The 26,532-nt window shown below is 33.6% G+C and overlaps 3 protein-coding genes and 1 long non-coding RNA gene across 5 annotated transcripts; 3 read left to right on the plus strand and 1 right to left on the minus strand.

Annotated features, from left to right (window-relative positions):
* The first annotated feature begins 393 nt into the window (after positions 1-393).
* Positions 394-4,089, plus strand: LOC108215212 (protein ACTIVITY OF BC1 COMPLEX KINASE 3, chloroplastic). The gene is made up of 6 exons (XM_017387604.2): positions 394-1,080; positions 1,595-1,930; positions 2,067-2,622; positions 2,981-3,167; positions 3,256-3,622; positions 3,725-4,089. The coding sequence occupies exons 1-6, from the start codon at positions 499-501 to the stop codon at positions 3,854-3,856; spliced, it is 2,160 nt and encodes a 719-aa protein (XP_017243093.1). The 5' UTR covers positions 394-498; the 3' UTR covers positions 3,857-4,089.
* A 4,750-nt stretch (positions 4,090-8,839) lies between these two features.
* Positions 8,840-14,995, plus strand: LOC108210427 (chaperone protein dnaJ 10). Its single transcript, XM_017381705.2, has 10 exons — positions 8,840-9,031; positions 10,022-10,081; positions 10,305-10,387; positions 10,535-10,694; positions 10,905-11,034; positions 12,056-12,214; positions 12,951-13,129; positions 13,229-13,309; positions 13,401-13,547; positions 14,531-14,995. Exons 1-10 carry the CDS (start codon positions 8,945-8,947, stop codon positions 14,624-14,626), a joined length of 1,182 nt encoding a protein of 393 aa, XP_017237194.1. The 5' UTR covers positions 8,840-8,944; the 3' UTR covers positions 14,627-14,995.
* Positions 14,996-17,647: 2,652 nt separating this feature from the next.
* On the minus strand, positions 17,648-22,980 carry LOC108213703 (uncharacterized). Of its 2 annotated transcripts, XR_001805351.2 has the most exons (6): positions 22,780-22,980; positions 21,907-22,420; positions 21,596-21,821; positions 21,040-21,506; positions 20,499-20,871; positions 17,648-18,365 (listed from the first exon to the last, which is right to left on the minus strand). It is a non-coding gene; the product is annotated as an uncharacterized LOC108213703 (long non-coding RNA). The 2 variants fall into 2 exon arrangements; XR_010289522.1 differs by having other exon boundaries at positions 20,499-21,506.
* Positions 22,981-23,007: 27 nt separating this feature from the next.
* Positions 23,008-25,843, plus strand: LOC135151059 (uncharacterized). Its single transcript, XM_064088556.1, has 2 exons — positions 23,008-23,135; positions 25,271-25,843. Exon 2 carries the CDS (start codon positions 25,307-25,309, stop codon positions 25,772-25,774), a length of 468 nt encoding a protein of 155 aa, XP_063944626.1. The 5' UTR covers positions 23,008-23,135; positions 25,271-25,306; the 3' UTR covers positions 25,775-25,843.
* Positions 25,844-26,532: the final 689 nt, after the last annotated feature.

The following is a 26,532-nucleotide window of genomic DNA, read 5'->3' on the forward strand; positions in this document are numbered from 1 at the left end:
AAATAAGTGGCTTAGATTAAAAGTTATTATATAAAATGGATGGCTGAGATTAGATCTCATATCTCACATTATTTGGGGTTCTCATTTGAGCACCACCATATATATATATATATATATATATATATATATATTAGGGTTTGTCCATTTTCAAGCAATCGGGAGAAAATATAGTCAGTTGAATAATATAATTTAACTAAAATTTAATTCATTAATACTAAAATACTAACAAATGATGTTAAAATTTTAATTATAAATAATAAATTACGAACTAGGGTTAAAGGCCAGTAAGGATAATAAGCAAATTTAAACCAAAATTGTCCAAGTTGTCGATTACAGTACAGCCAATCATATTCTTGAGGAGATATACTTGACACGACGAGAACACTTGTCACGTACACGCCAAGAACAATACGAGCCATATATTCCACAAAATTAAAATTAAATACCCAATTAAAAATATCACTCAATAATTAACAACACAAAAATCACCCGCCAGAAATGGCCGAACTGAAGCTCCGTACATTTTCCGGCACCGCTAATCTCTCCTCCACCGCCAATCTCTCCTCCACCTCACTCTCCTCACTTTCATATTTTTGTCCGAAAAGAAATGTAAAAATACGCAGAAAAACGACGCCGGTAAAGTCAGCTGCAGTGGAAAGTCCACCGGTTCCTTCAAGCCCACGTAATAGCGCGGCGGGAATGAAGCTTCTAGAAGCTTCCTCAGTTCCCTCAGCTTCAAGAGACAGGAGAGATGATATGCGAGCCGAGGGAAAAGCCATGGCTCGTGCTGCCTATGTCTCGGTTTACGATCCTCAGATTATTTACGATAAGTATAAGTCGCGGCCGTTTAAAGTGGTGGGAAGGAGTCTCCAGATTTTGAGTGGGATAGGGTTTTTTGGGTTTAGTTTATGGGTGGATCAGCTGCAAGGCCAGCTTGATCAGAGGAAGAGACTCAGGGCTATTGAGCTGAGGAATATCTTGACTCGTCTTGGTCCAACTTTTGTTAAAATTGGCCAGGGCTTGTCGACCAGACCTGATTTGTGTCCGTCTGAGTACCTTGAAGAACTTTCGGAGCTGCAGGTATTTTGCTACTCCCTCCGTCTCCATGAATTGTATACATTCAAAAAAAGAAAATCTTAAAAATAAGTTATAAAAGTGTGTGCTGAGCATTGAAAAAAAATGTATAGAATTGAGTGGAACGGAAGTAGTAATTTTTAGTTTGATTTGTTATTTGAGTTTCGATTATTTAATTAGGTTTGAAATGAAGGGGATCAGTTTCGGATTTCAGTTTGTGTTTGATGTTCTTAAACTTACGATTAAAGGCATTTTTAATTTTTTGGATGATATAGTCAATTTGGTAACATTCGGTTCACTGTGTGTGGCCTTATTATCAAGTTGTGATTATAAATTGAGTCTCGATTCGTGCTATGGTCGTGTCAATTATTATTACTACTATTGTTTGGAATATGGTTATTCAAATAAATTACTGCTCAAAAAGTCAAAAATATATGTTGTTATGATGCAACTATAATAGTACACACTACATGTAGAGGATATTTATCTGAATACATTTTTTGGTTTGATGATTGTTAAGGATGATTTGCCCACATTTCCGGATGCGGAGGCACTTTCGTGCATTGAGAAGGAGTTGGGTGTTCCTCTTGAATCTATATACTCTTCAATATCTGCAACTCCTATAGCTGCGGCTAGTCTAGGTCAGGTTTATAAGGCTCAGATGAAGTACTCTGGGCAGACGGTTGCTGTGAAGGTGCAGCGCCCTGGAATTGAAGAAGCTATAGGACTAGACTTTTACCTGATAAGAGGTCTTGGACAACTGATAAATAAATATGTTGACGTAATTACTAGTGATGTTGTGGCACTTATAGATGAATTTGCTCGTAGAGTTTATCAAGAGCTCAACTATGTGCAGGTTAGTTTCCAGTCATGTCCTGATTCAGGGAATTTACTAGCGTTACATGTCCCAAGTGAATTAGAAAAAACATAAATCTTTGAAATTAGTACAATATTTCCTTGGTTTGAATGTTAATTTTTACAGGCCTATGCAGGAAGGGCAGAATGCGAGGAGGTTTCGGAAGTTGTATGCTGATAAAGCAGATGTATTTGTACCAGATATTTTTTGGGACTACACTAGTGCAAAAGTTTTGACAATGGAATGGGTTGAGGGTGTCAAATTAAATGAGAAAGAAGCTATTGAGCGTCAAGGTTTGAATGTCTTGGATCTGGTTAATGCTGGTATCCAGTGTAGTCTAAGGCAACTACTTGAATATGGGTATTTCCATGCTGACCCTCATCCTGGAAACCTCTTGGCAACAGCTGATGGAAAACTTGCTTTTCTTGATTTTGGAATGATGAGTGAGACTCCCGAAGAAGCAAGATCTGCTATAATTGGTCATGTCGTACACTTAGTTAATCGGGACTATGAAGCAATGGCCCGTGATTACTATGCACTAAATTTTTTGGCCCCAGATGTAGATGTTACTCCAATTGTACCAGCACTTAGAAACTTCTTTGATGATGCACTTAGTGCAACTGTGAGTGAGCTCAACTTCAAAACACTAGTGGATGGTCTGGGCGGGGTACTCTATCAATTTCCATTCAATGGTGAGATTCTTCTGTACTCCGTGGTTTATAATTTCATTGATCTTTGATTTGTGGTCCTGGAGAAGAATTCTATAACCATTAAAAAAAGATCTTGATCTGAAGCACCTCTTTCTGCATAAGCTATTAATAGGTTCCTTGTCTTGGTAATCATTTTCATTTTATTGGTTAAAAATAATATCTTTGATAACATGGCTATCTCAGTCTTGGCCAATGGGCACATAAAAGATAATCTTCTCAAAAAACTTCAGTAGCCACTTCTGCTGGACTAGAAAATGAAAAGCTGTACATCGACAAGCTCAACCTCAATATTCTTCTGTGATGCTGACATTGCTTCTTTGATGTGTCATTTTTTTTACAGTTCCAGCGTACTATGCATTGATTTTAAGATCGTTGACTGTTTTGGAAGGTTTAGCCCTTTACGCTGATCCTAATTTTAAGGTACTCGCTGCTTCATATCCATACTTTGCCAAGAGGCTACTCACAGATCCAAATCCATATCTCAGAGATGCTCTTATTGAATTGCTATTCAAAAATGGGAGGTTCAGGCATGTATTTCAATTGATGTTCCAGTATTAGTATTGACTTGCTTTATTATGATGTTTTGAGTATAAGTTTGTCCTCTTGCTTTTGTAGGTGGAACAGACTTGAGGATCTGCTTGTTCAAGGGAAAATGGATAGGGATTTTTCAGCAGGAGATGCATTACAACCTGTCCTAAAGCTATTGTTGGGTCCAGACGGTGAAGAGCTTAGGGTTTTAGTTATCAAGGAATCTACCCGTGTTACTGAAGCTTTTATGTTGGGATCAATGATAGATGGATATAATTCAATTCCCAGTCCCTTGAAGAACTTGATTGTCAATAATAATACAGTTGGACCTCCTGCAATGAGCACTACTGAACAAAAAGCCTTGATGGATCTTCGCGATCAAGTATCTAGAATCTGGAAGCTTCTGCAGTCCTCGGAGAATTTCGATCCTAATGTTTTGCAGCCTATTTTAATAGTAAGTCTGAACTATTTTAGCAAGTCAACTGTTTAATTGTTTATGGTAAGTGTACTTGGTCTGTTCTTTTCTGTCCTACTAACTGCGAAGTGTCAACTGCAGGTTCTTCAAGAACCTGAGGCGCGGAGTCTTGGCGGGCGGGTATTTGGTGGAATAACTCAGCGTCTTTCAGCTCGCTTTTTGCAGCAACTTCTTCGGACTCCAACAGTAGTCCCTGCTCCTTCTAGTTCGTAACACTTTTGTAATTCAAATCTTGAACACAATGCCAATTCATTTTAGATAGTTGGACATATAATATAGATAAAGGAAAACGAAAACTGCAAGAGTATATGAAACATTGTGCTCACATATTCGAAACCCAAAACTTGACACATAGCACCAACTAGCATTGTATATACATGAATTTCCGAAACGTGGCAATTTTTAGCCTTATTACACCTTATTTCGAACGATATGTTTTGCTGAAACAGTCTCAGTATTAAAAGACAAGTTAACATAATAGTCCGTGAACTATTCAACTTTAGTCCTCCTGTATTCGAGTTTAGTCCATTTTGTTGATGAGGCAAATTAGGGGTGGCAGTTTCGGGTAACGGGTCGTGTTCGTGTCAGCAATCGGGTTAATTTCGAGTCGATTTCGGGTCAAGTTAAAATCACTTAAAATTGAATAAAACTGAAAATTGAAGTTATTAGAAACGAAATTAGAATTTCGGGTCATGTCGGGTCCGTTTCGTGTCAAAACGGGTGATTTTCGGGTTATTTTCGGGTTTTGTCTCAGTAATTCGGGTTACGAGTTCGGGTGATATTGTCAACCCTAAGGCAAATAGACCTGATCTAAATCACCTTTAAACTGATTTTCAGTTTTTGGGGTAAATTGTTAAAGATTTCATTGTCAAATTTCTAAAAAATATTATTTATATATTATAACTAAAAAATTACATGAATATTAAAAAAATTACAAATAGTTATCAGATTTTTATGGAGATATTTTCTTTTCGGAATTTTTTTCAGACAGCGCAACAATTTTAACAGCATTCTTGAACGTACGCATATTCAATAATAATATTAAATATTTTCAATTACATTTTTTTTGAGTAATTCAATTACACTTAATAATGAAAATAATAATATACTATAAAACTTCGCCTTCATTTTCAAGTCCAAAATTAACATATAATTCATCACTTAGAACGATTCTATCATAGAGGTCGACGATAGACAATAACAAATTAAAAAATTTGAAATAAAGTTTGAAAATTAACAAATAATCCACCACTTGAATAAAAAGCGTATAAAAGTGTTGATCTTCAACATGGTGCTTAATCTATTCGTAAATTTTGTTATCAATTCTATATGTGACGTCATACTTTTTCCAATTATAATAATATGAAAATTATAAATAAATTGATGAATATATTTTAAAAATAAGAAGAAAATATTTAAATTTAATTTTATTGAATGAAATACATATACAAGATACCTGTGCGTTGCACGAGATTTTAACCAATTTAATGAGGGTGTATTGAATTGAGATTTTAAAAAAAATTATTTAAGAAATTTGAGGATATTGAACTTGGATTTAGAAAAATGTAACAGAATTTTGAGGGTAAATCAATTGGGTTTCAAATTATTCTGCAAAATCAATCAAGCAGGATGTTAAATTATGTTTTAAAATCTAACAAAATTTTTTTTTTTTTGAAAATGAGAATAAATCTCAACGAGAATCGGCAGTTCACCGTGATAATTCTTTCATTCAAGAAAGCTTATTATCTAACCGTCGGACATGCAAGATGACCGGAGAAATTTAGACAATAAAACTTTAATGTCCGAAAAGAAAACCGGTCTTCTTCCAAGAATCCTGAAAATAAAACAAGAGAAACAAAAAGAATATAAGTCGATATATTTAACAGATTATATCAAAATATTCCCATAATCATGATAACTCATGATTGAGACAATTAAGCTCTTAATTAAGGCATAATAATGAAATATTAATATCCTTAATTAAGACACAATTAACGCCCTCAAATAAGGCCCAATTAACGCCCTCAATAAATAGGCACAATTTACGCCCTCAATTACGCCCTCAATAATTGAGGCACAATTTACGCCCTCAATAAAGAGGCATAATTAACTAGGCCCAATTACCGCCCTCAATTAAGGCACAATTAGCGCATTTTCCTTTCTGAAACCGGATCCCCTCCTGAAACCGCCGTCACCGCCACCATCAGCCACCACCGCTATGCTATCGATCAAGTTGCCTCGTCGTATGCGAAGCGAACAACGAAGCGTATCACATGTAACACGAAAAATCGCCAAAAACCAAACAAAACACATGCATTAAACAAACAAACAAATACACACAAACAAACAAGATTAAAATCAACACCTTTCGCAATTCCACTCAAAATCATGAGAAAAAGAAAGAATATTGTAAATAATTGTAATAGAAGGGCATACCATATCATATTGTTCATGTAAGAAATATCAAAAATCAAGAAGAGACATACCCATGAACTGATTAGAAGAAGCATGAGCACATTTTGCAGATTTTCCCATGCATATTCCCATTTTCTCTTCACCACCAAACACTCAGAAGCAAGCCAATTTATGTCAACAAAAACTGGAAAAGACAGAGTAAAAGGCTGCTCTCAAAATAGCAGAAATTCTTACTACAAAGTACATAGCCTTTGAGTGTGATGAAGATGGAAAAATGAAGGCAATGCTTCTGTATTGTGTAACTGCACAGAGATCTAGAGTTACTAGTTACAAGTGCAACGTGACAAGAAGCTGCAATAACAGATCGGGTTTTGGTAACAACCAATTGGTGGTGGCATCTATTGCTTTTTTATAAATCTGACAATATTTAGTTGGTATTGTTTAAAATTCATTAAAATTTGATGGATTTTTTAAACTTTACAAAATGATGGGTTTTATAGGATTGTTCAGTATATTTTAAGTATTTTTAGATCCAACAAAATCGAGATTTTGAAACATCGTACTTAAATCCTAAAAACTCTCTTCAACTCTGTCACAATTTATCAAAATCAAAATAAAATCAAAATCGAATACAATCCACTAATTTCATAAATTAAAAATAATTCAAATATATCTTAGCTCAATAAAATCTTAGTTGAATTCCCCCTCCGAATATATTTGCGAGCTACAGTTTTTTCGAATAAGTTAAATAATGTTGACATCTATTATATATCTAATAGAAGAACTTTGAGTAATTTAATTCGGAATGACAACTCTACCCTTTGCTCACTATACAATACTTATATATATATATATATATATATATATAAAGGTTATTAATGACTTTTAATATTAACGTATTTATTAGACATTAATGTCTAATCATTAATGTCTAATCATTAATATAACTTAATGACTTTATAATTAAAACTTAAATACATATATGTATATTATATTTATACTTATGATTTAATAATAAATAAATAAATATCCAATATTGAAAAAAGCGGAAATCAGAAAATCGGCGATTAATCAGAATGATTTAATATTATATATGTAAAAATAATATCTATAATCATTTTTAAAATTTTAAATTTTCCCCACAAATTTTGTAAATTTTAATATTCTGCCTGATTTTCGACCCATTAATCCAATTTTCGACCAATTAGTCATCGATTTAACTGAATTTTGCCAAATTCTATTATATATAGAATACAACAATGATGCGTAATTTAATTTGAAGAGGCTTATCTACCCTTACTCACTATCAATATATTTATATATAAAGAGGTCATTGACGTTTGATACTGACCTATTTATTAGACATTAATATCTATTCATTAATATATATTAATTATTTTATAATTAAAACTCCAATACATATATGTATGATATTTGTAATTATGATTTAATAAATAAATAAATATTCAGTATTATAATAAACAGGAATCAAAAAATCGGTGATTAATCGAAATGATTAACATGATCATTTTTTTGAATTAATTTAATAATATATTAATATATATATATATATATATATATATATATATATATATACATACATGATCATTTTTAAAATTTTAATTTTTCCCCACAAATTATATAAATTTTAATATTCTACCTGATTTTCGACTGATTAATCCAGTTTTGACCAATTAATCATCGATTTAACCGAATTTTACCAAATCAAAATAAAATGCGTTTGATTATCGATTAATCAGACGATTTTTAGAATATTTAATTATTATAAAATATATATAATTATATGATAAAATCTCTGATTCGGCAAGAATCTCATTTTTATATTAAATCTTCAATAATTTTAGATGAGTGGTAATTTAATTATATAATAAAATTTCAAATAGTATATATTTTTTGTATTTATATTTTAAAAAGGGGTTAAATGGCGTTTTGGTCACTCAACTGATCGGAAATTTGCAATTGGGTCATCCAACTTACATCATTAAACTTTTAAAAAATTTCATTCAGGTCACTGACCGTTACACTCCAAAAAAACTCTTATAAAATGACAATAAATTTATTATAAGTACGAAGTTTTTCCAAAATAGCCATAAGATATATAAAACAATAAGAGATAAACAAAGATTAAATTTTTGTGGGGTGAAATTATTGATTTTATGTGTGTGTATTTGTTTCATTTGTTAATAAGTTTTGATATCTTTAAGAGAGAAAAAAAAGTGTTGCATGATAGCTTTTAATTCTTTTTTTTTTTCAATTTTTAACTGATATTATGATAAGTGACCTAAATGAAAGATTTTTGAGTTTGATAACCCGATTGCAAGTTTGTAGTCAGTTGAGTGACCAAAATGTCACTTCGATTGACTGTACATGTCACGGTGGATTTATTTAAGCCAAGTCACAACTCTTAGTCAGCTTTCCGTCAAATTTTAACGGAGTGTAACGACCAGTGACCTGAATGAAATTTTTTAAGAGTATAATGATGTGATTGACAGCTTTTTAAGTTGGATGAGCCAATTGCAAGTTTCCGGTCAGTTGAGTGACCAAAACGCCATTTAATCCTTTTAATAAATATCATAATAGTGAGGATATGTGAACATATGGACATCAATATAATATGACTTCAATATAAAAAATATAAAATCACCATTTAAAAAAGATGAGCAAAAAGATATAACAAATATTTAAAAAATAATTTAAAGCAGCCCGTGCTTTGCACTGGGTTAAGAAGCTAGTTTGTATAAGTTGAGAAGCAAAATTGGACGTCGTACATATTTTTAAATCTGAATGTGTGTGTATATTCGCAATTAAAAAAGAAATTCAACCATCTCCTTTGAACATCATCATCTTATTCTCTGGCAGAAAGTAATGGTGAAGGAGAGTGATTATTACGATGTTCTTGGAGTTAGCCCCACCGCCACTGAATCCCAGATTAAAAAAGCTTATTACATCAAGGTATTTTCTCTGTTCATTTCGATTCCACTGCTCTTTTTTTTTTCTTATCGTAATCATCAATTTTTTCAATTCAACTGTTTTTTGCCCTAGGTTATCAGCTCAATTTTAGTACAGAGTGACATGATCAATATTATATTAGCCTGTTCTTTGTTAATTTAATTACGTGTGTTTATTTATTGATTATTTTTTTTTGTTATTAAGTGGCAACTGATTTGTTGTGTGTATAACTATATACAGTATTTATAGAAAATTTGTATTCGTTAGGGTTCACTTGGCAAGATACAATCAAGTTTAGATAGATGACATGTTTTGCTAGTCTGAAAAACGATCCTAGATGATGATGATGTTATCCTTTTGTTGGTAACACCGGACAGCATAAAGTTAGCCTTGAATTGGGTTGTGGAGAGGTGATAATTACTGGTTTTGAGCTGCGTGGTGGTTTTAAAAGAAGTCATAGGCTGTAGAGATAATAGAATGCGACCGGAGGAAGCTCTTGTTGTCATCAAACAATCGTGTTTCTTTATCCATGTTTACAACCTTCCAGCGTCGAATTTCATCTTCTTGAATCTCAACCCTATTGTTGATTCCGTGTGAATTTTGCTTAAAAGGAAAAAATTTGATCCACAGAACAAATAATGTTTATACAAGAAAATTAATTTACATTTTGTAAAGACGGTTTAAACATCCAAAAGGGGTTGATACCTACTAATTTGTAAATTAAGCAGGATGACATTTTTTGTACCTCTAAAGACAGTTGAACTTGGTTGACTATCATTTTAAGCATACTTTGAAAGTAAAATTTGCACTAGTTAATTCCTATCACAGACTCATTGGTCATCACTGTTGAACCCATATTGTATCTGTATCCGGTATCCCCCAATCATATCTCAACTTCTTGCATTTTATCTGCTGCTGTTCTTTTTCCGCAAGCACTTGGGATATCTCTTAATGATTATTATTTATACTTTTATGACAAACTATGGCTTGCAGGCACGTCAGGTCCATCCAGATAAAAACCCAAATGATCCTCTTGCAGCACAGAATTTCCAGGCAAGCTTACTGTATACTTCCGAAGAAATTATATCAATCATTATCTTTTGCAGGATAATTATATTTCTTCTGTTGAACATTAAACTTAAAAGCTCTCAAGCACCCTCACACGTAGGTGTGTTGCAATGAATGAGCAGTAGCACATGTTCGTCAAAGTTATCTGAAGATTCTGTTATTTGATTTTAATAAAGTTTCTCAATAAAGCTTTGTACCTCTGATACAGGTTTTAGGAGAGGCTTATCAAGTGCTGAGTGATCCTGGCCAAAGACAGGCTTATGACACATATGGGAAATCAGGAATTTCAACGTCAGTTTATGTCCCTTCATATGTCAATATTTATTTTTTCAAAATTGCAGGTTCCTGAGTAGTATAAATAAACAATTTGGCCTTGCAAACTTTTGATTGTTATTCACAGTATAATCATATAAGGATGTGTCATTCTTCTCGTTTCAGCGATGCAATCATTGACCCTGCTGCTATTTTTGCAATGCTTTTCGGGAGTGAGCTCTTCGAAGATTACATTGGACAACTGGCTATGGCATCTATGGCTTCTTTGGATATATTCACAGAAAACGAGCAGTTTGATGCTAAAAAGTTGCAAGAACAAATGAGGGTATAAATTTTGTCAACTCCTGATTATTTTATATCCGCCATTGACCCTCTTAAATTAGAAATTTGATGTGTTGCTGCTTATGCTTGAGTTTTGACACTCTTCAGTTGAGCAATTCTTTATCCTGCAATACGTGGATGAATATATATGCTTGTAATGCAGCAATTTTTCATAGATATAGTATCTGTTCCTGTGAATACTTTTTGATCACAGGTTGTCCAAAAGGAAAGAGAAGAAAAGCTTGTTCAAAAACTTAAGGATCGGCTGAACCTATACGTTCAAGGAAATAAAGTAGATTTCATTAAGAATGCTGAAGAGGAAGCATTAAGACTCTCAAGTGCTGGTCAGATGTTAATTTCTCCTTGAATATAAATCATCCTCTTGTAGTTGTATAAAATATCATCTGCAGTTTTCAGCAATAGCATGTACATTTTAAATAGCTCCAGCATTATTTTTAAAGTGTTATGTGCTTTTACTCAATTACTCATGTGAACATTACCAAGTATTATAATAAGTAACTCTAACAGGTTTTAAATTTATGATAAATGATACTATTAGATTATGTTTGGGAACATGTAATTCATTTCAAATGACATGATTTGATATGAGTTGTCAAATTCTCAAGTTTATACTACTATCTGAATCCCACGTCCTAATTCTTTCGTTTATCCGAACATGTCATTTGATCAAATTCAGAATTTCAAATAACATTTATGTTCCCAAACAGGCCATTAAAGAAAAGGAGAAGCGAAATTTGAGAAAATATAAACAGTACTTGTGAAGCTACATCTTAAAGACTGAATCAAATGCCTTGATATTAGTCATTGTGTGTTCCTTATGTCTGATCATTCCCGCGCTAGGTCTAGGACTCAACATGTGGAGTAAAGAGATATATAATGTTCTTCCGTTGAGAATTTGTCTTTTAGTGTGTGTGTGTGTGTATAATGTGTGTGTGTGTGTGTGTAGGGCTCAGTTCAATGGCCTGCCCTTAAATGGAGTACTGTATGTTCTTCAATATGTTCTGCTTATGTACTATTACAGAACATCAGCAGAACATTTTGCAGAACATATGGTCTCCATTTAGTACTCCATTGATTATTTGCCTATATTTGTACATGGACTTTTGCCTATATTTTTATAATACGAGGTCTCTTCCACAGTTTCTTAAAAATAAAATAGAGTATAGACATGTTTCGAGCAATCATAAATCTTACATTGACATTAATAGTTAGTGATAGAGATACGTAGGTAGGTCTTTAGAGCAGAAACCCCCAAAATTTTGGATTAGTACGGTGTATCTTGCTATTTAAGTTGCTGAGATATAAGTCTTGAGTTTTGAACTAGTGTGTTGTTTACTTCTACAGCATATGGTGTTGATATGTTGAACACAATTGGTTATATATACGCAAGACAGTCAGCAAAAGAGCTTGGTAAGAAAGCTATATATTTGGGCATGCCATTCGTTGCTGAATGGTTTAGAGATAAAGGACACTTTATTAAGTCCCAAGTTACTGCAGCAACAGGTTAGTTTATATACTGGATCTATCAGAATCTGTGTTCTTTCATATGCATTTTTTATTTTTTTGTACCTTAAACTAAATATGTATGCTCCTCTAGAGGTCATTCATGTGCTCAATCAGCTATAATTAAGAATTTGTAATGTTTGAGTCTCTATTGAATTATGGCACCCACACACTGTTGGGCATCTGGATACAAAAAACTGAACCTATGATAATATTAGTTTTAATTCCGAAAGAATCATTTCAGTATCTACCCTAGCCGCCGCCTTTTTTCCTTTTATTGTTAGTGCGATAACCCACTCTTCTCTACGAATTTTTCTTAAATGTTCTTAAGCAATTGCTCCTAATGCCTAACGGGCAACAAAGTCAATCAAGTCATCAACCTTGTTGCCAATCATATTGACATCACTATTATGGCAGTGTTGGTGGTGCTTGGGTTTATCATTTTGGCCAATAGCATGCTTGTTGATAAACTGAGTTTTGCTTATATGTTTTTCTATTTCACCTTTAAAAGAACGCAAGCTAGGTAAACCTATTGAATTTAGCCAAATTAACTTGAACTTTTCTGGAGTGATGTTGCCCTATATTAAGAGTTGATTATTAGCCATTGCATGAGTTCATAGTTTCTCGTACATTTTTTTAGGAGAACTTGTTTTGCAACAATATGTTCAGAAATATGCTATATATATTGGGGAAGCACACTGCTTAGATGTCTTCATCCTTTTGGTGGTCTTTGTAGGCGCAATTGCGTTGATACAGCTTCAACAGGACATGAAAAGGCAGCTCAGCGCAGAAGGGAATTACACTGAGGAAGAGCTTGAGGCATACATGCAGTCACACAAGAAGTTGATGGTTGATTCACTTTGGAAGCTTAATGTAGCTGATATTGAAGCGACTCTTTCTTGTGTTTGTCAGATGGTTATCTTCAACTCCAAATCTTTTTTTTAAGTTTTTATGTAAGTCTATGCTTGAAATGCATTTAGTGAGTCCTTATGGTTCTGTTTTTTCCGCCTTCAGGTTCTACAAGATAACAATGTGAAAAAGGAGGAGCTCCGTGCAAGAGCCAAGGGATTAAAAACTCTTGGTAAAATATTTCAGGTATTCTTCAGAGCCCAATACTGTTATCTTCTAGTCATCTCATAGATTTTCCAAATTTAGTTCCTGATACAATTGCAATGAGCTGTTGTAGAGGGACAAATCATCTAATAGCAATGAAAGTGAAAAGGCAACTAGCAGTAACACCTTTAAACTGAATGGAAGTGAATCAGTGAACGATACTGGTTCTCCAAATAAGTCAACCATGGGGGAGAGAAATGATACTGCATATGCTTCACAGGTACCAATGGTTGATTTCTTCCTAAGAGGCTTATATTCTTGTTGCTTATTTTGCTTCCCAGAATCTCGTCTTGTTTAGAAGATTGCAATCTTCATATCAGGACTAGAGGTTTTTAAGTGTGCTGTTATAATGTTTTTACATTAGCGAAAAAATTTGAAATAGTTATTTCTTTTTAATGTTTATCATATCAGTTTTGTGAACTTTGTTTCATGTTAAAGCAATATTTTAAGGGATCAAAAGCATAGCAATCATTCATCTTTTTATGGTGTCATGCACCCTGTTGGAAAACATATTAGTATGCCTGTCCTTATCCTGTATATTCAAATTTGTTTTGGAATATAGTGCTACTCTAACAGACTGGTCCTTGTTTGGAACACATACAAAATTGTATGAATTTATTAGCTGTTGGCCGCTGAAACAGCAGGTGATCTCCCCGTCAAGGATCTGCAATTTCTAGTACTAGATGAGCTTGTAGAACCATCTATCTCTAACAAGATGCAAATTAGTCTAAGAACCCCTCTAAAAATTAAAAAATTAGTCTAAACTGGCAATATATGGAAAGAGATTAAGAATAGTATTCATATATTATACAAAATCCTTGATCTGGAAAAGAAAATGTTTACCATTATTGTATTAATAAATTATTTAATCAATCGTATAGAGATAAGGAGTGTTTTTGGAATTTATTTTGCATTATGCGTTATCTTTCAAAGGGTTGTAGAATCTGGACGTGTTCAAGTTTGTTCTTCAATTTATATATATTCCGAGGCAAAGCCAAAGAGCAGTAGGCTTCTGTGATTGTGAAGTAATCAATATGCTTGTCATGAGTTGCAATGTCGTTCTTTATGGATCATTTGTTGGATATTTCCTATTGGAAAACAAAAAAATATTTGTTCAACATCCCTCTGTTGCATTATTTCAAAATCTATTGTTTGTTGGTTGTCTTATTTCCATTGATTGACTTATATACTATTGCATTAAAGAGCCCCTATGTGGAGGCTCCTAAGATTGCAGGCACACAAAATAACTTTAACTTCCCAGTGCCAACAGCACCACCTGGGGCACTCAGACATTCATGAACTTGGTGTGCTGCTACAACTTGAAGAATTAAGTATATTGACTACTTTAGCAATTATTCTATTGCCGCATTTAGGGGGATTATATTGTTTACTGTGTTTTTGTTGGGGGGAGGTGAATGCTGCTCGAGCTGGGCAAGGATGGTGTAATATATACAGCTGGCAGAAGATATCTATAGAGAGTACAAACAAGGTATATACTATATGGGGAAAGATAGTGATGATTTAGGGTTCGGTGGCCAAGGTGGCTGCTTTGTATTGGAACATTCCAATTTTTCTTGTGTTATATGTACATTGTCTCTAGTATTTCTATCTTTATAGGTTGAGGACACTTTCCCCCTTTTTTGTCCCAATTCATGTTATTTTCTTTTATTTACTAGTTCCTTGGTCCAACAACATGGATATATAAATGCCTAACTACTAAACACTAAGGTTGTGTTCACTTCATGGAATGGAATGAGGGGAGAATGGAATGAAACTATATGAACAAATTTTATAGAGATTAGAGAAAGTATGAGGCAATAATGAGTCAGTTAAAATTTTTCATGAAGAAGATGATAGGAAAAGATGATGAACAAATGGAATCAACATTCCTTTCAAAACATGTGGGTTAGATTTTTAGTTAAAATAATTAGAAAGGAATGATTGAAGGAATGAAAATTATAAACAATTTCACTAATCCCTCACAATTAATAATACAAATTTCATTCAATTCTCCTCTCATTCCATGAAGTGAACACAACCTAAGAACCAAGATGGGGATGTGGGTCGTAGTAGGTGATGTTGGAAAACATGACAATATCATGGGGTGCATTGGTTCTGATACATGTTATTACAGGCATTGGATGGACTGGTTATAGTGAAAAGTGAAAGTTCTCAATACATTTTCATACGTATAAAGCAACATACACAAATATTTTGTAATTTATATTTTATTAGATGTCTATTTTATTATTTGTTATATTACTATTAACAAAATATTTGATCTATTTAAATTTCAATTACTATTACCTTTTCATCTCATAGATTTTTAACTTTTCCCCGGACATCTTGCTAAAGTCATCTGTACTCAATATGACTTAATTGTACCGGTACGAACTTCGCATTTATCATTCTCTGTTGATACTTCTTTCCTATATATTAAACTCTTAGCATTTCGTTATATCTTTTGAAAATATGAGCTATCGATCTACTTTTGTTCAGATTTAAAAGCTGCTAGACGAGAAGTTAAGAATATCATTTCATTTTCCCCTAATTTTCTCATACCCTCTCAACAACTCAATGATGTCCGAAATATATTCACTACTAGTGCAATTCCCATTGCTTTGAACTATAGTTAACTACAGTCCTGTGTGAAATGTGACAATTTATATTGTTAGTAAACTCTACTTCTCGTTGTTAGTAAATTTAACTATTTGGAGTATATCTTCGAGAAATTACATCATTCTCAACAGTTTCATGGATTATTTCTACGGGGACAACGTGATCACTTTCAAAAATTTCAAATTTTCAAAAATTTCAAAATTTACAGTTTTAATAGATAACTTCGTATTTTTCTTCCATATATTGTAGTTGGTGCGTACAAATAAAAGAACCTTGATATCAAGTTTCTGAAAATTCATAGTGTTAGATTATGTATTCGAAATCTTCTCTAACTTATTTGGGACCATTAAAAAGTATCGAATTTTTTTAAAATAAAAGCCTTGAAATTCTTACTAGAAAATATCAAACATTTAGATTGTAAGAAACTCAAGTTAGGATAATTTTCACCAGGATAGTTATGTCAAAACTATCTAACAAATCACATTTATTACTTCCAAATTTTGGGGTGTTTGTTTACCGTTTAAAAAGTCCGGCTTCTGGATTTATAAGTTAAAAATACTTATTCGTACCGTGTAAAGAGTTGAGAAATATTTTTAAAAAGCTAGGAATGCTACCTTTTATTTCAGGACTTCTACTTTTTTCCCAAACATCATTAATCACTTATAAGTCTTAACTTATTTCTAACTTATATTCTACTTTTTTATTTTAAGCAAGAAACACTTATTTTAAACTGCTCCTTTGTTTTCTTGCAGTGATTGAATTCTATTTAATTTGAGTTAGAAATTACTACTACTAATATCGCTTCAATTTTAAGGGGATATCAAATATGATTTAATCAATTCTGTTTGAACTAAATAAACATGTCGATTTTGTTTTATGTGTTGACTTCTTGTACAAATAATATGATTTAGAGTATATTTCAGACGACTCACATTGGTTCAAATCTTCGTTGTGTTTCAATTGATAAATCCACAACACTACAATATTTTGGGAAATTAGATCTCTGTCTCTTCAATTAAATTAGGTTGTGTTTGGTTGGGATTAGGGCTGTAATTCGAGCCGAGCCGGGCGAGTTTCGAGCCGAGCCTAATTCGAGCCAACTTTAATCGAGCCGAGCCGAGCCGGCTCGATTAACTAATCGAGCCTAAATCTTTGCCCGAACTCGACTCGGTTAATTTCACGAGTCGAGTCGAGCCGGCTCGTTTAGCTAAACGAGCCGGTTTTAACGAGCCGAGCGAGCCAGCTCGTATAATTTTACACTTAATCGAGCCCAAACCTCTACCCGAAATCGGCTCGTTTAATTTCACGAGTCGAGTCGAGCCGGCTCGTTTAATTAAACGAGATGAAACCTTTACCCGAACTCGGCTCGTTTAACGAGTCGAGCCGAGCCGAGCCCACTTAAACGAGTTCGAGCCGGGCGAGCTCGCGAGCCGCCCGACTCGAATTACAGCCCTAGTTGGGATGAATGAATTTTAGTAGGAATGGAATGAAGGTGTGAATGGAATTTTGGGAGAATGGAAAGAAGGTTGAATGGAATGATCATTCAAGGCTTTTGTTTGGTTCATTCTTTTGGATGGAATGGAATGAAGCATTCCATTCATTTTAGTTGTTTGGTTAGTCAAAGGAATGGAATGGATTTAATAAAAAAAATTATTTATTTACAAAAAAAATTATTTTTTTAATTTAAAAATAAACATCATGTGTGAAATAGCAAATTAAATTATAAATGAAATAATATCACCAAAATAATACAAAAAGAAATCCAAAATATTTAGTTGAAAGATAACAACTTTCTACTGTTATCAAAGCATTAAACACTGGCTTTATGGAGTTACCAAATAGTTACCAAATACAGTTGGTGAAATGTGTCAAATGTTAATAAAAAGTGCAGGAATGACATAAACAAAATATGGTCTCAAATCTCCTTGTTTAGAATAGCATTCACCAAAACAGTTTTTTCTGCGGCTGGTGCTTCAAAAAATAGTATCATCAAGTCTTCATCACTGGCTATTCTCTTTGCAACTTGAAGTTTCTGGAGCACTTCGAGTTCTGGAATCTTTGAAAGTTCTTGATTGAGTTGTTTCTTTTTCTCCCGCATATCTTCTTCAGCTGCGATGAGGAGTTTAGTGGAAGCCTCAAACTGATTTGTGAGCCTGTCTGAAGCAGCATAGACATCCTATAACAATGCATCTGCATTTCCTCTTTTTCTTTTCTTCATACTTGTCGACTCGTCAGAATGTGTGACTGGTTGAGCTTCCTGGACTGATAGTTCATCTGCAGCCTCAGTATTAAGTTCTTCCACAACATCAGCAAGATTTTCTGCTAGATTTCCGGTTGTTCTATCTTTTCCAAAGATAGTACAGAGTTCTGTGAACCATGGCATAGCTGTAGTCTGCCATTTAGATGCTCCTGGGTGAACCTACGATAAAAATTAGATACTAAGATAAAACAACAAAGTTAAATGCAGCTGACTATATAAATCAATGAGATGAGTTATCCGCTAAAAGTTCTGATCACCCTTTTAACAAAGTGCAGGCCATTAAACAATATTTGTAACCTTTACACAATTCAGCTCTAACTAATTTAACACCTTCTTGTAGAATATTGACATTAAATTAGATGACTAGTGTGTGTGTTAGTAAATCCTAGTTGACCTCTTCTGCTATTTGTCATTCTTGTAGTTTTAAATGTGCTACTGGAAAAGTTAACCTATAGTCGATATCAGAACTTATCAATATCAGAACTAAAAGGCCTCGCAAAAATAGATGTACATGAAAAAAAATCTCCTGCTTAACTCCACAAAAAAAAATGTTGCTTTTTGTTAGCTAAGTACAAGTGAACAAGCCAAATTAGAATTATGTAGCTAAAATAACATGTCTTACCCTTACCCATCTCATATATCCTTGGTTTAATTGCCTGGAGAGTAGCAACATAGATTACAGTTTATACCATAATACATGACGCTAGACATGTTTTTTGGCTTTAAGGACATAAACTACTAGTCATGCATTCACACCAAAAAAAATTACAAAAATAAAATCCTATTAAGCAGCAAAGCTAACTACAAAGTACAGTCTACAAGAATAATGCACAAATGATGTGTGGCTTAAGCAGATAGAGGTTGTTTATCAGAGAAAACAGAGTTCACAACTTTACATTTCACCAGCTAACTTGTATTCTAGTTTTTTTTTTCAAACTCTTATATGCTAGCAATCAAGAAAACAAGTCCAATTATATTATTAAGTATCCCATAACAGCATCTCATTTATAAACTTAAATATGCCCAAGTCTGGAGTAGTCAGGATGTTCTTATTAAAGGAGGGTGATAGCATCTCAATTATGTTGTTTTTGCTAATTTACCATTAACATTTACCCATAATTTAATTAATCAAAAGTTCAAAACTGAATCTCTTTGCTATTTAAACAAGCTAAGCTTCCTGTACTTGGTGCATTTAATCTCTTTGCTACAGGACATAAAAAGACTGACCAAGAGCTGAGAGTTTTCGCTCTTCCAGGACAAGAGCGAAGATTAAGAGAAAACAGCTAGACACCGGACTTCAATATGTTTTCCAGTTTTGTATTCTGCATAGTGTAATCAGTTAAGCATAGTAAGAAAGGGTAGTAATCTCATAGTGTGTGTATATATATACTTTATATTATTTTCAGGATTTAAGCAGAGGAGTAAAGCTTAAGTTCACCAAATTTAAATGGTCAATCAGTTATATCACTTATTTGTCATGTAGATATCCAAAATTTATTGTCAAAACAGAGGTATACATATTTAAATTTATTTGTCATGTAGACTAACTATACTTCACAAAGAGAAGTTAGGTCAGAGATAGTATTGACCTACATATTGATGCTTCCTTGGGCAGAAAAAAGATTTTATTGTGAAGAACTACGACAAAACCAAAAGGCTCTCCTACTGGACAAGTCATGAAATTGGAAAAGCAAAATAAAACTAAAGCCATATAAAGGTTACTGCAACACAAAATTAAAACCATACGCCACCTAAAGTCAGGTAGAGACTGGAAAACTTATGTTCCTGGAAAGTTAACAACCAGCGTATCAGCTCCTACTATCTAGTGATACCCAACTTCTAACACCTTTCTAATAAGAGAAGACACAGATAAAAGGAAAGAAAAGAAAACAGAATATATAAACATGAACCCTGCTAAGGTATGAATTGTCAAATATCAGATACAAAGTACTCTACAGATAAACAGCTCCCCAGTCTCTATACATAAGAAGGAAACAAAACATAACACGAAGCAGAGGTATTGAGAAGTTTACAGAAATTCTCTATTGCAATCAACAAGTGAGACTCACTCCCTGTATAGAGTACCTCAACTTTCCACTCATCCAACATCTACACTATGATGAGCTAATTTTGACCATATCATCTGTCCAATTTTAGTTATATCACTTATTTGTCATGTAGATATCCAAAATTTATTGTCAAAACAGAGGTATTTAAAGAGTTATATAAATGTGACCAGATAATGCAATTGCTTCTCTAATATATCACATGACAAAAATCCTGAACTGTTACCTTAAGATATTGAAGCCACACGTCCCTTGGAGCTGTAACAACATGGTTTTCTGAGTTCCATCCAAATCCTGAACTGTTAGCACCATATCAGAGATCATAAACTGCAGTAAAATTATTTTTTAGTGTCTTAATCCGGGATTCTATGTGAGGCTTTCCCTTCAAATCTGCTTCGGTAAGTTTTGTTTGCAATGAAGTGTCAAGAAAGGTCAAATATCCAGGTTTAAACCCATTGTCAGCTTTAAAATTTCCAGAATTCACAAGCTCAATCAGCGATTCAACTAATTTTTCATCTTCAAAATCTGTCCATTTCCTTTTATTCCTTCCTGCACCTCTTTCGACAACTGATTCAGTTGGCTCCATTTCTTATTATAACCTGTGTAAAAGAGCAAACAGAGTTCACAACTTTACATTTCAGATAAATACTATCAATCACAACACTAACAGTAGATTCCAATAAGTTCAATTATAAACGAAATCAAACCAGGTAATAATCTGTGACTACTGCATATAATAAGAAATCATTTTCAGAACCATAACTAACCAAAAATTAATGCCTCGAAGAACCCCTCCATTCACTATATATTGTTTCAGCTAAATTATCCCTAAATGATGTCCATTCGGGAGTTGTGCCAATGTTTGTGATATTGTCATCTATCCCGTCATGCTCCATATTTGTCCTCCCTTCTCTTTCAAAGTCGATTTCACATGGGTCATAAGTCATTTCATTTCTAATATAATTATGTAAAACACAACAAGCAAGAATTATTCGACTTTGAATTTTCGGAGGGTAGAATGAAGGACTTCTCAAGATTGCCCATCTTTTCTTTAAGACGCCGAAAGAACGCTCAACTACATTTCTAGCCGTCGAGTGTCTCATGTTGAAATACTCTTTAGCACAAGTAGGTTGATGTTCATCGTTCCAATCATTCAAGTGGTACTTTTGTCCTCTATAAGGTGCCAAGAATCCTTCTCCATTAGTATAACCCGCGTCTACTAAATAGTAAGTACCTTCAATTTGGACAAATTTTAGTACTTACATATTATACAAAGCATTTAAAAAAGAACACATTAAAAAACAATTAGATGATTCTTTTTACCCTTTGGGACTTTGAGTCCATTTTTTCTTGACAAAGCATCTTTTAAAACTCTCCCATCAGCCGCGGACCCTTCCCAACCAGTCAATACATAAGAGAACTATAAATCTGGTGTAACCGCGGCAAGGACATTAGTAGTACTTTCACCCTTCCTGTTTCGATACCTAGCCTTGTCTTCAGCAGCTACATTCATTCTTATATGTGTCCCATCTAGAGCCCCTAGGCAATTCTGATAAACAATAAACATATAATGAGATAATTTTTAACTATTAGATATATTCTAGCATAAATTTTTTCGAATTGTTTGATTGTACCTTAAAGTACTTCCAATTTCCGTCGGTTGAGTCATTTGGAATCGGTTCAGGATGCTTAAATTCTTGTAACCTTAAGACCCCGAGAAGAACCATATGAAAGTGTCGACTAATCGATTCAGTCGACCTTTGAAAAGAGGTGCTTATAACACTCATTTTCTTATGGTGCGCTAATATGTATAGAATAACGGCAACTTGTTCAACAACATTAATATGCTTACTATCACGTATGTATCCTCGTGATTCAAGTGTATAGCATAATTTATGAAATGCTCCCATGTTCATTCTAAGATTCTTAACACAAATGCCATCACTTTGATTAACTAACCTATCAACATAATTAATTCTTTCCATCTTAAAAATGGAATACCTAGGCCTTAATGCTACCCTTAATCCTAACAACACAATCATTTGAAAAAACCAATGAACTGACCCAACCATTTTTAACTGCTCCAAATATAAAATAAGTCTCTTCCTTCGAATAGTCTTTCTTCTAGTTAGTGGAAGCCGTGCCATACTGCATATGATCAGATTTGATCCTTTGAGGATATTTATCAAACATACAGGTACATAAATATATACAAAATACACACAACTTAAGATATACCGAGCAATACACATTAACTTCTACGAATTCTATTCAGAATCTCAGAACATTAACTTCGACAGATTGTACACATCTCTAAACAACCACAAACAGGTTTACACATCTCGAATTTCATTCAAATCTGATTTGAAACGAAATAGCAAAGCGTATATACATACAATAAACTAGGCTGCATTTATATATGTATGAACAAACAACAATCATCTCTAAACAACCAAAAATCAACTATGAACACACAAGATGCGAAATCAAAACTAGATCGATTTTACCTGGTAAGAGAAATCGACTGTGGTTTAAAATGGAGGAATCGACTGTATGATGCCTATGAAGAAGAAGAGCTTGTGATAGCAATAATGGAGACTGAAATGAGAGCAGCCATGGAGAGAGAGCGAGATGAGTGCAGCAGCGAGGAGAGCGCGATGACGAGAGCAATTGACGAGCGACGACGAGAGAGAGAAATGAGGGTGACTGATTTATGCTCTGTTTGGTTTGGATTAAGACACTAAAAAATAATTTTACTGCAGTTTATGATCTCCGATATGGTGCTAACAGTTCAGGATTTGGATGGAACTCAGAAAACCATGTTGTTACAGCTCCAAGGGACGTGTGGCTTCAATATCTTAAGGTAACAGTTCAGGATTTTTGTCATGTGATATATTAGAGAAGCAATTGCATTATCTGGTCACATTTATATAACTCTTTAAATACCTCTGTTTTGACAATAAATTTTGGATATCTACATGACAAATAAGTGATATAACTAAAATTGGACAGATGATATGGTCAAAATTAGCTCATCATAGTGTAGATGTTGGATGAGTGGAAAGTTGAGGTACTCTATACAGGGAGTGAGTCTCACTTGTTGATTGCAATAGAGAATTTCTGTAAACTTCTCAATACCTCTGCTTCGTGTTATGTTTTGTTTCCTTCTTATGTATAGAGACTGGGGAGCTGTTTATCTGTAGAGTACTTTGTATCTGATATTTGACAATTCATACCTTAGCAGGGTTCATGTTTATATATTCTGTTTTCTTTTCTTTCCTTTTATCTGTGTCTTCTCTTATTAGAAAGGTGTTAGAAGTTGGGTATCACTAGATAGTAGGAGCTGATACGCTGGTTGTTAACTTTCCAGGAACATAAGTTTCCCAGTCTCTACCTGACTTTAGGTGGCGTATGGTTTTAATTTTGTGTTGCAGTAACCTTTATATGGCTTTAGTTTTATTTTGCTTTTTCAAATTTCATGACTTGTCCAGTAGGAGAGCCTTTTGGTTTTGTCGTAGTTCTTCACAATAAAATCTTTTTTCTGCCCAAGGAAGCATCAATATGTAGGTCAATACTATCTCTGACCTAACTTCTCTTTGTGAAGTATAGTTAGTCTACATGACAAATAAATTTAAATATGTATACCTCTGTTTTGACAATAAATTTTGGATATCTACATGACAAATAAGTGATATAACTGATTGACCATTTAAATTTGGTGAACTTAAGCTTTACTCCTCTGCTTAAATCCTGAAAATAATATAAAGTATATATATACACACACTATGAGATTACTACCCTTTCTTACTATGCTTAACTGATTACACTATGCAGAATACAAAACTGGAAAACATATTGAAGTCCGGTGTCTAGCTGTTTTCTCTTAATCTTCGCTCTTGTCCTGGAAGAGCGAAAACTCTCAGCTCTTGGTCAGTCTTTTTATGTCCTGTAGCAAAGAGATTAAATGCACCAAGTACAGGAAGCTTAGCTTGTTTAAATAGCAAAGAGATTCAGTTTTGAACTTTTGATTAATTAAATTATGGGTAAATGTTAATGGTAAATTAGCAAAAACAACATAATTGAGATGCTATCACCCTCCTTTAATAAGAACATCCTGACTACTCCAGACTTGGGCATATTTAAGTTTATAAATGAGATGCTGTTATGGGATACTTAATAATATAATTGGACTTGTTTTCTTGATTGCTAGCATATAAGAGTTTGAAAAAAAAAAACTAGAATACAAGTTAGCTGGTGAAATGTAAAGTTGTGAACTCTGTTTTCTCTGATAAACAACCTCTATCTGCTTAAGCCACACATCATTTGTGCATTATTCTTGTAGACTGTACTTTGTAGTTAGCTTTGCTGCTTAATAGGATTTTATTTTTGTAATTTTTTTTGGTGTGAATGCATGACTAGTAGTTTATGTCCTTAAAGCCAAAAAACATGTCTAGCGTCATGTATTATGGTATAAACTGTAATCTATGTTGCTACTCTCCAGGCAATTAAACCAAGGATATATGAGATGGGTAAGGGTAAGACATGTTATTTTAGCTACATAATTCTAATTTGGCTTGTTCACTTGTACTTAGCTAACAAAAAGCAACATTTTTTTTTGTGGAGTTAAGCAGGAGATTTTTTTTCATGTACATCTATTTTTGCGAGGCCTTTTAGTTCTGATATTGATAAGTTCTGATATCGACTATAGGTTAACTTTTCCGGTAGCACATTTAAAACTACAAGAATGACAAATAGCAGAAGAGGTCAACTAGGATTTACTAACACACACACTAGTCATCTAATTTAATGTCAATATTCTACAAGAAGGTGTTAAATTAGTTAGAGCTGAATTGTGTAAAGGTTACAAATATAGTTTAATGGCCTGCACTTTGTTAAAAGGGTGATCAGAACTTTTAGCGGATAACTCATCTCATTGATTTATATAGTCAGCTGCATTTAACTTTGTTGTTTTATCTTAGTATCTAATTTTTATCGTAGGTTCACCCAGGAGCATCTAAATGGCAGACTACAGCTATGCCATGGTTCACAGAACTCTGTACTATCTTTGGAAAAGATAGAACAACCGGAAATCTAGCAGAAAATCTTGTTGATGTTGTGGAAGAACTTAATACTGAGGCTGCAGATGAACTATCAGTCCAGGAAGCTCAACCAGTCACACATTCTGACGAGTCGACAAGTATGAAGAAAAGAAAAAGAGGAAATGCAGATGCATTGTTAGAGGCTGTCTATGCTGCTTCAGACAGGCTCGCAAATCAGTTTGAGGCTTCCACTAAACTCCTCATCGCAGCTGAAGAAGATATGCGGGAGAAAAAGAAACAACTCAATCAAGAACTTTCAAAGATTCCAGAACTCGAAGTGCTCCAGAAACTTCAAGTTGCAAAGAGAATAGCCAGTGATGAAGACTTGATGATACTATTTTTTGAAGCACCAGCCGTAGAAAAAACTGTTTTGGTGAATGCTATTCTAAACAAGGAGATTTGAGACCATATTTTGTTTATGTCATTCCTGCACTTTTTATTAACATTTGACACATTTCACCAACTGTATTTGGTAACTCCATAAAGCCAGTGTTTAATGCTTTGATAACAGTAGAAAGTTGTTATCTTTCAACTAAATATTTTGGATTTCTTTTTGTATTATTTTGGTGATATTATTTCATTTATAATTTAATTTGCTATTTCACACATGATGTTTATTTTTAAATTAAAAAAAATAAATTTTTTTTGTAAATAAATAATTTTTTTTATTAAATCCATTCCATTCCTTTGACTAACCAAACAACTAAAATGAATGGAATGCTTCATTCCATTCCATCCAAAAGAATGAACCAAACAAAAGCACCTTCGAGGTATTTATCAATATACAGATATACCTTGGAAAATATTGTGTGTTGGTTTAATATTTTCATATCCTCAGAAACCGACCCAATAAATATCCGGAACACGAAACCCATTACAGGACTGCAATTTATTTATCCGCAAGATTCGAAAGAATTTTAAATTGTAGTGAGTATCGTATTCAACCCCCCCTTCTACGATACTTTGGACCTAACAATTGGTATCAGAGCAGGTTGATTGATATACAAATCAAGATCCTTATCGTACGGATAATCAATAACCTAGCTTTTGATATTTGATTAGGGGAAATGTTCTTCCGGTTTGTGTTGCTGAATTTGTCCGTAGGCCTAAGCAAGGATTATCTGTCGGATACTGAACTTTGGACTGGGACTTATAAATTTA

The sequence above is a fragment of the Daucus carota genome, chromosome 3 (assembly GCF_001625215.2).
Source record: "Daucus carota subsp. sativus chromosome 3, DH1 v3.0, whole genome shotgun sequence".
In the NCBI taxonomy this organism is placed as follows: domain Eukaryota; kingdom Viridiplantae; phylum Streptophyta; class Magnoliopsida; order Apiales; family Apiaceae; genus Daucus; species Daucus carota.

Excerpts from the sequence above, each read along its gene's own strand:
- LOC108215212 (XM_017387604.2), top strand. The coding sequence starts at position 499 with ATGGCCGAACTGAAGCTCCGTACATTTTCCGGCACCGCTAATCTCTCC. Across the intron at positions 1,081-1,594 it reads AAGAACTTTCGGAGCTGCAG|GATGATTTGCCCACATTTCC; the intron begins GTATTTTGCTAC and ends ATGATTGTTAAG. Across the intron at positions 3,168-3,255 it reads TTCAAAAATGGGAGGTTCAG|GTGGAACAGACTTGAGGATC; the intron begins GCATGTATTTCA and ends TTGCTTTTGTAG.
- LOC108210427 (XM_017381705.2), top strand. The coding sequence starts at position 8,945 with ATGGTGAAGGAGAGTGATTATTACGATGTTCTTGGAGTTAGCCCCACC. Across the intron at positions 10,082-10,304 it reads TTGCAGCACAGAATTTCCAG|GTTTTAGGAGAGGCTTATCA; the intron begins GCAAGCTTACTG and ends CCTCTGATACAG. Across the intron at positions 12,215-12,950 it reads CCAAGTTACTGCAGCAACAG|GCGCAATTGCGTTGATACAG; the intron begins GTTAGTTTATAT and ends TGGTCTTTGTAG.
- LOC135151059 (XM_064088556.1), top strand. The coding sequence starts at position 25,307 with ATGCCATGGTTCACAGAACTCTGTACTATCTTTGGAAAAGATAGAACA.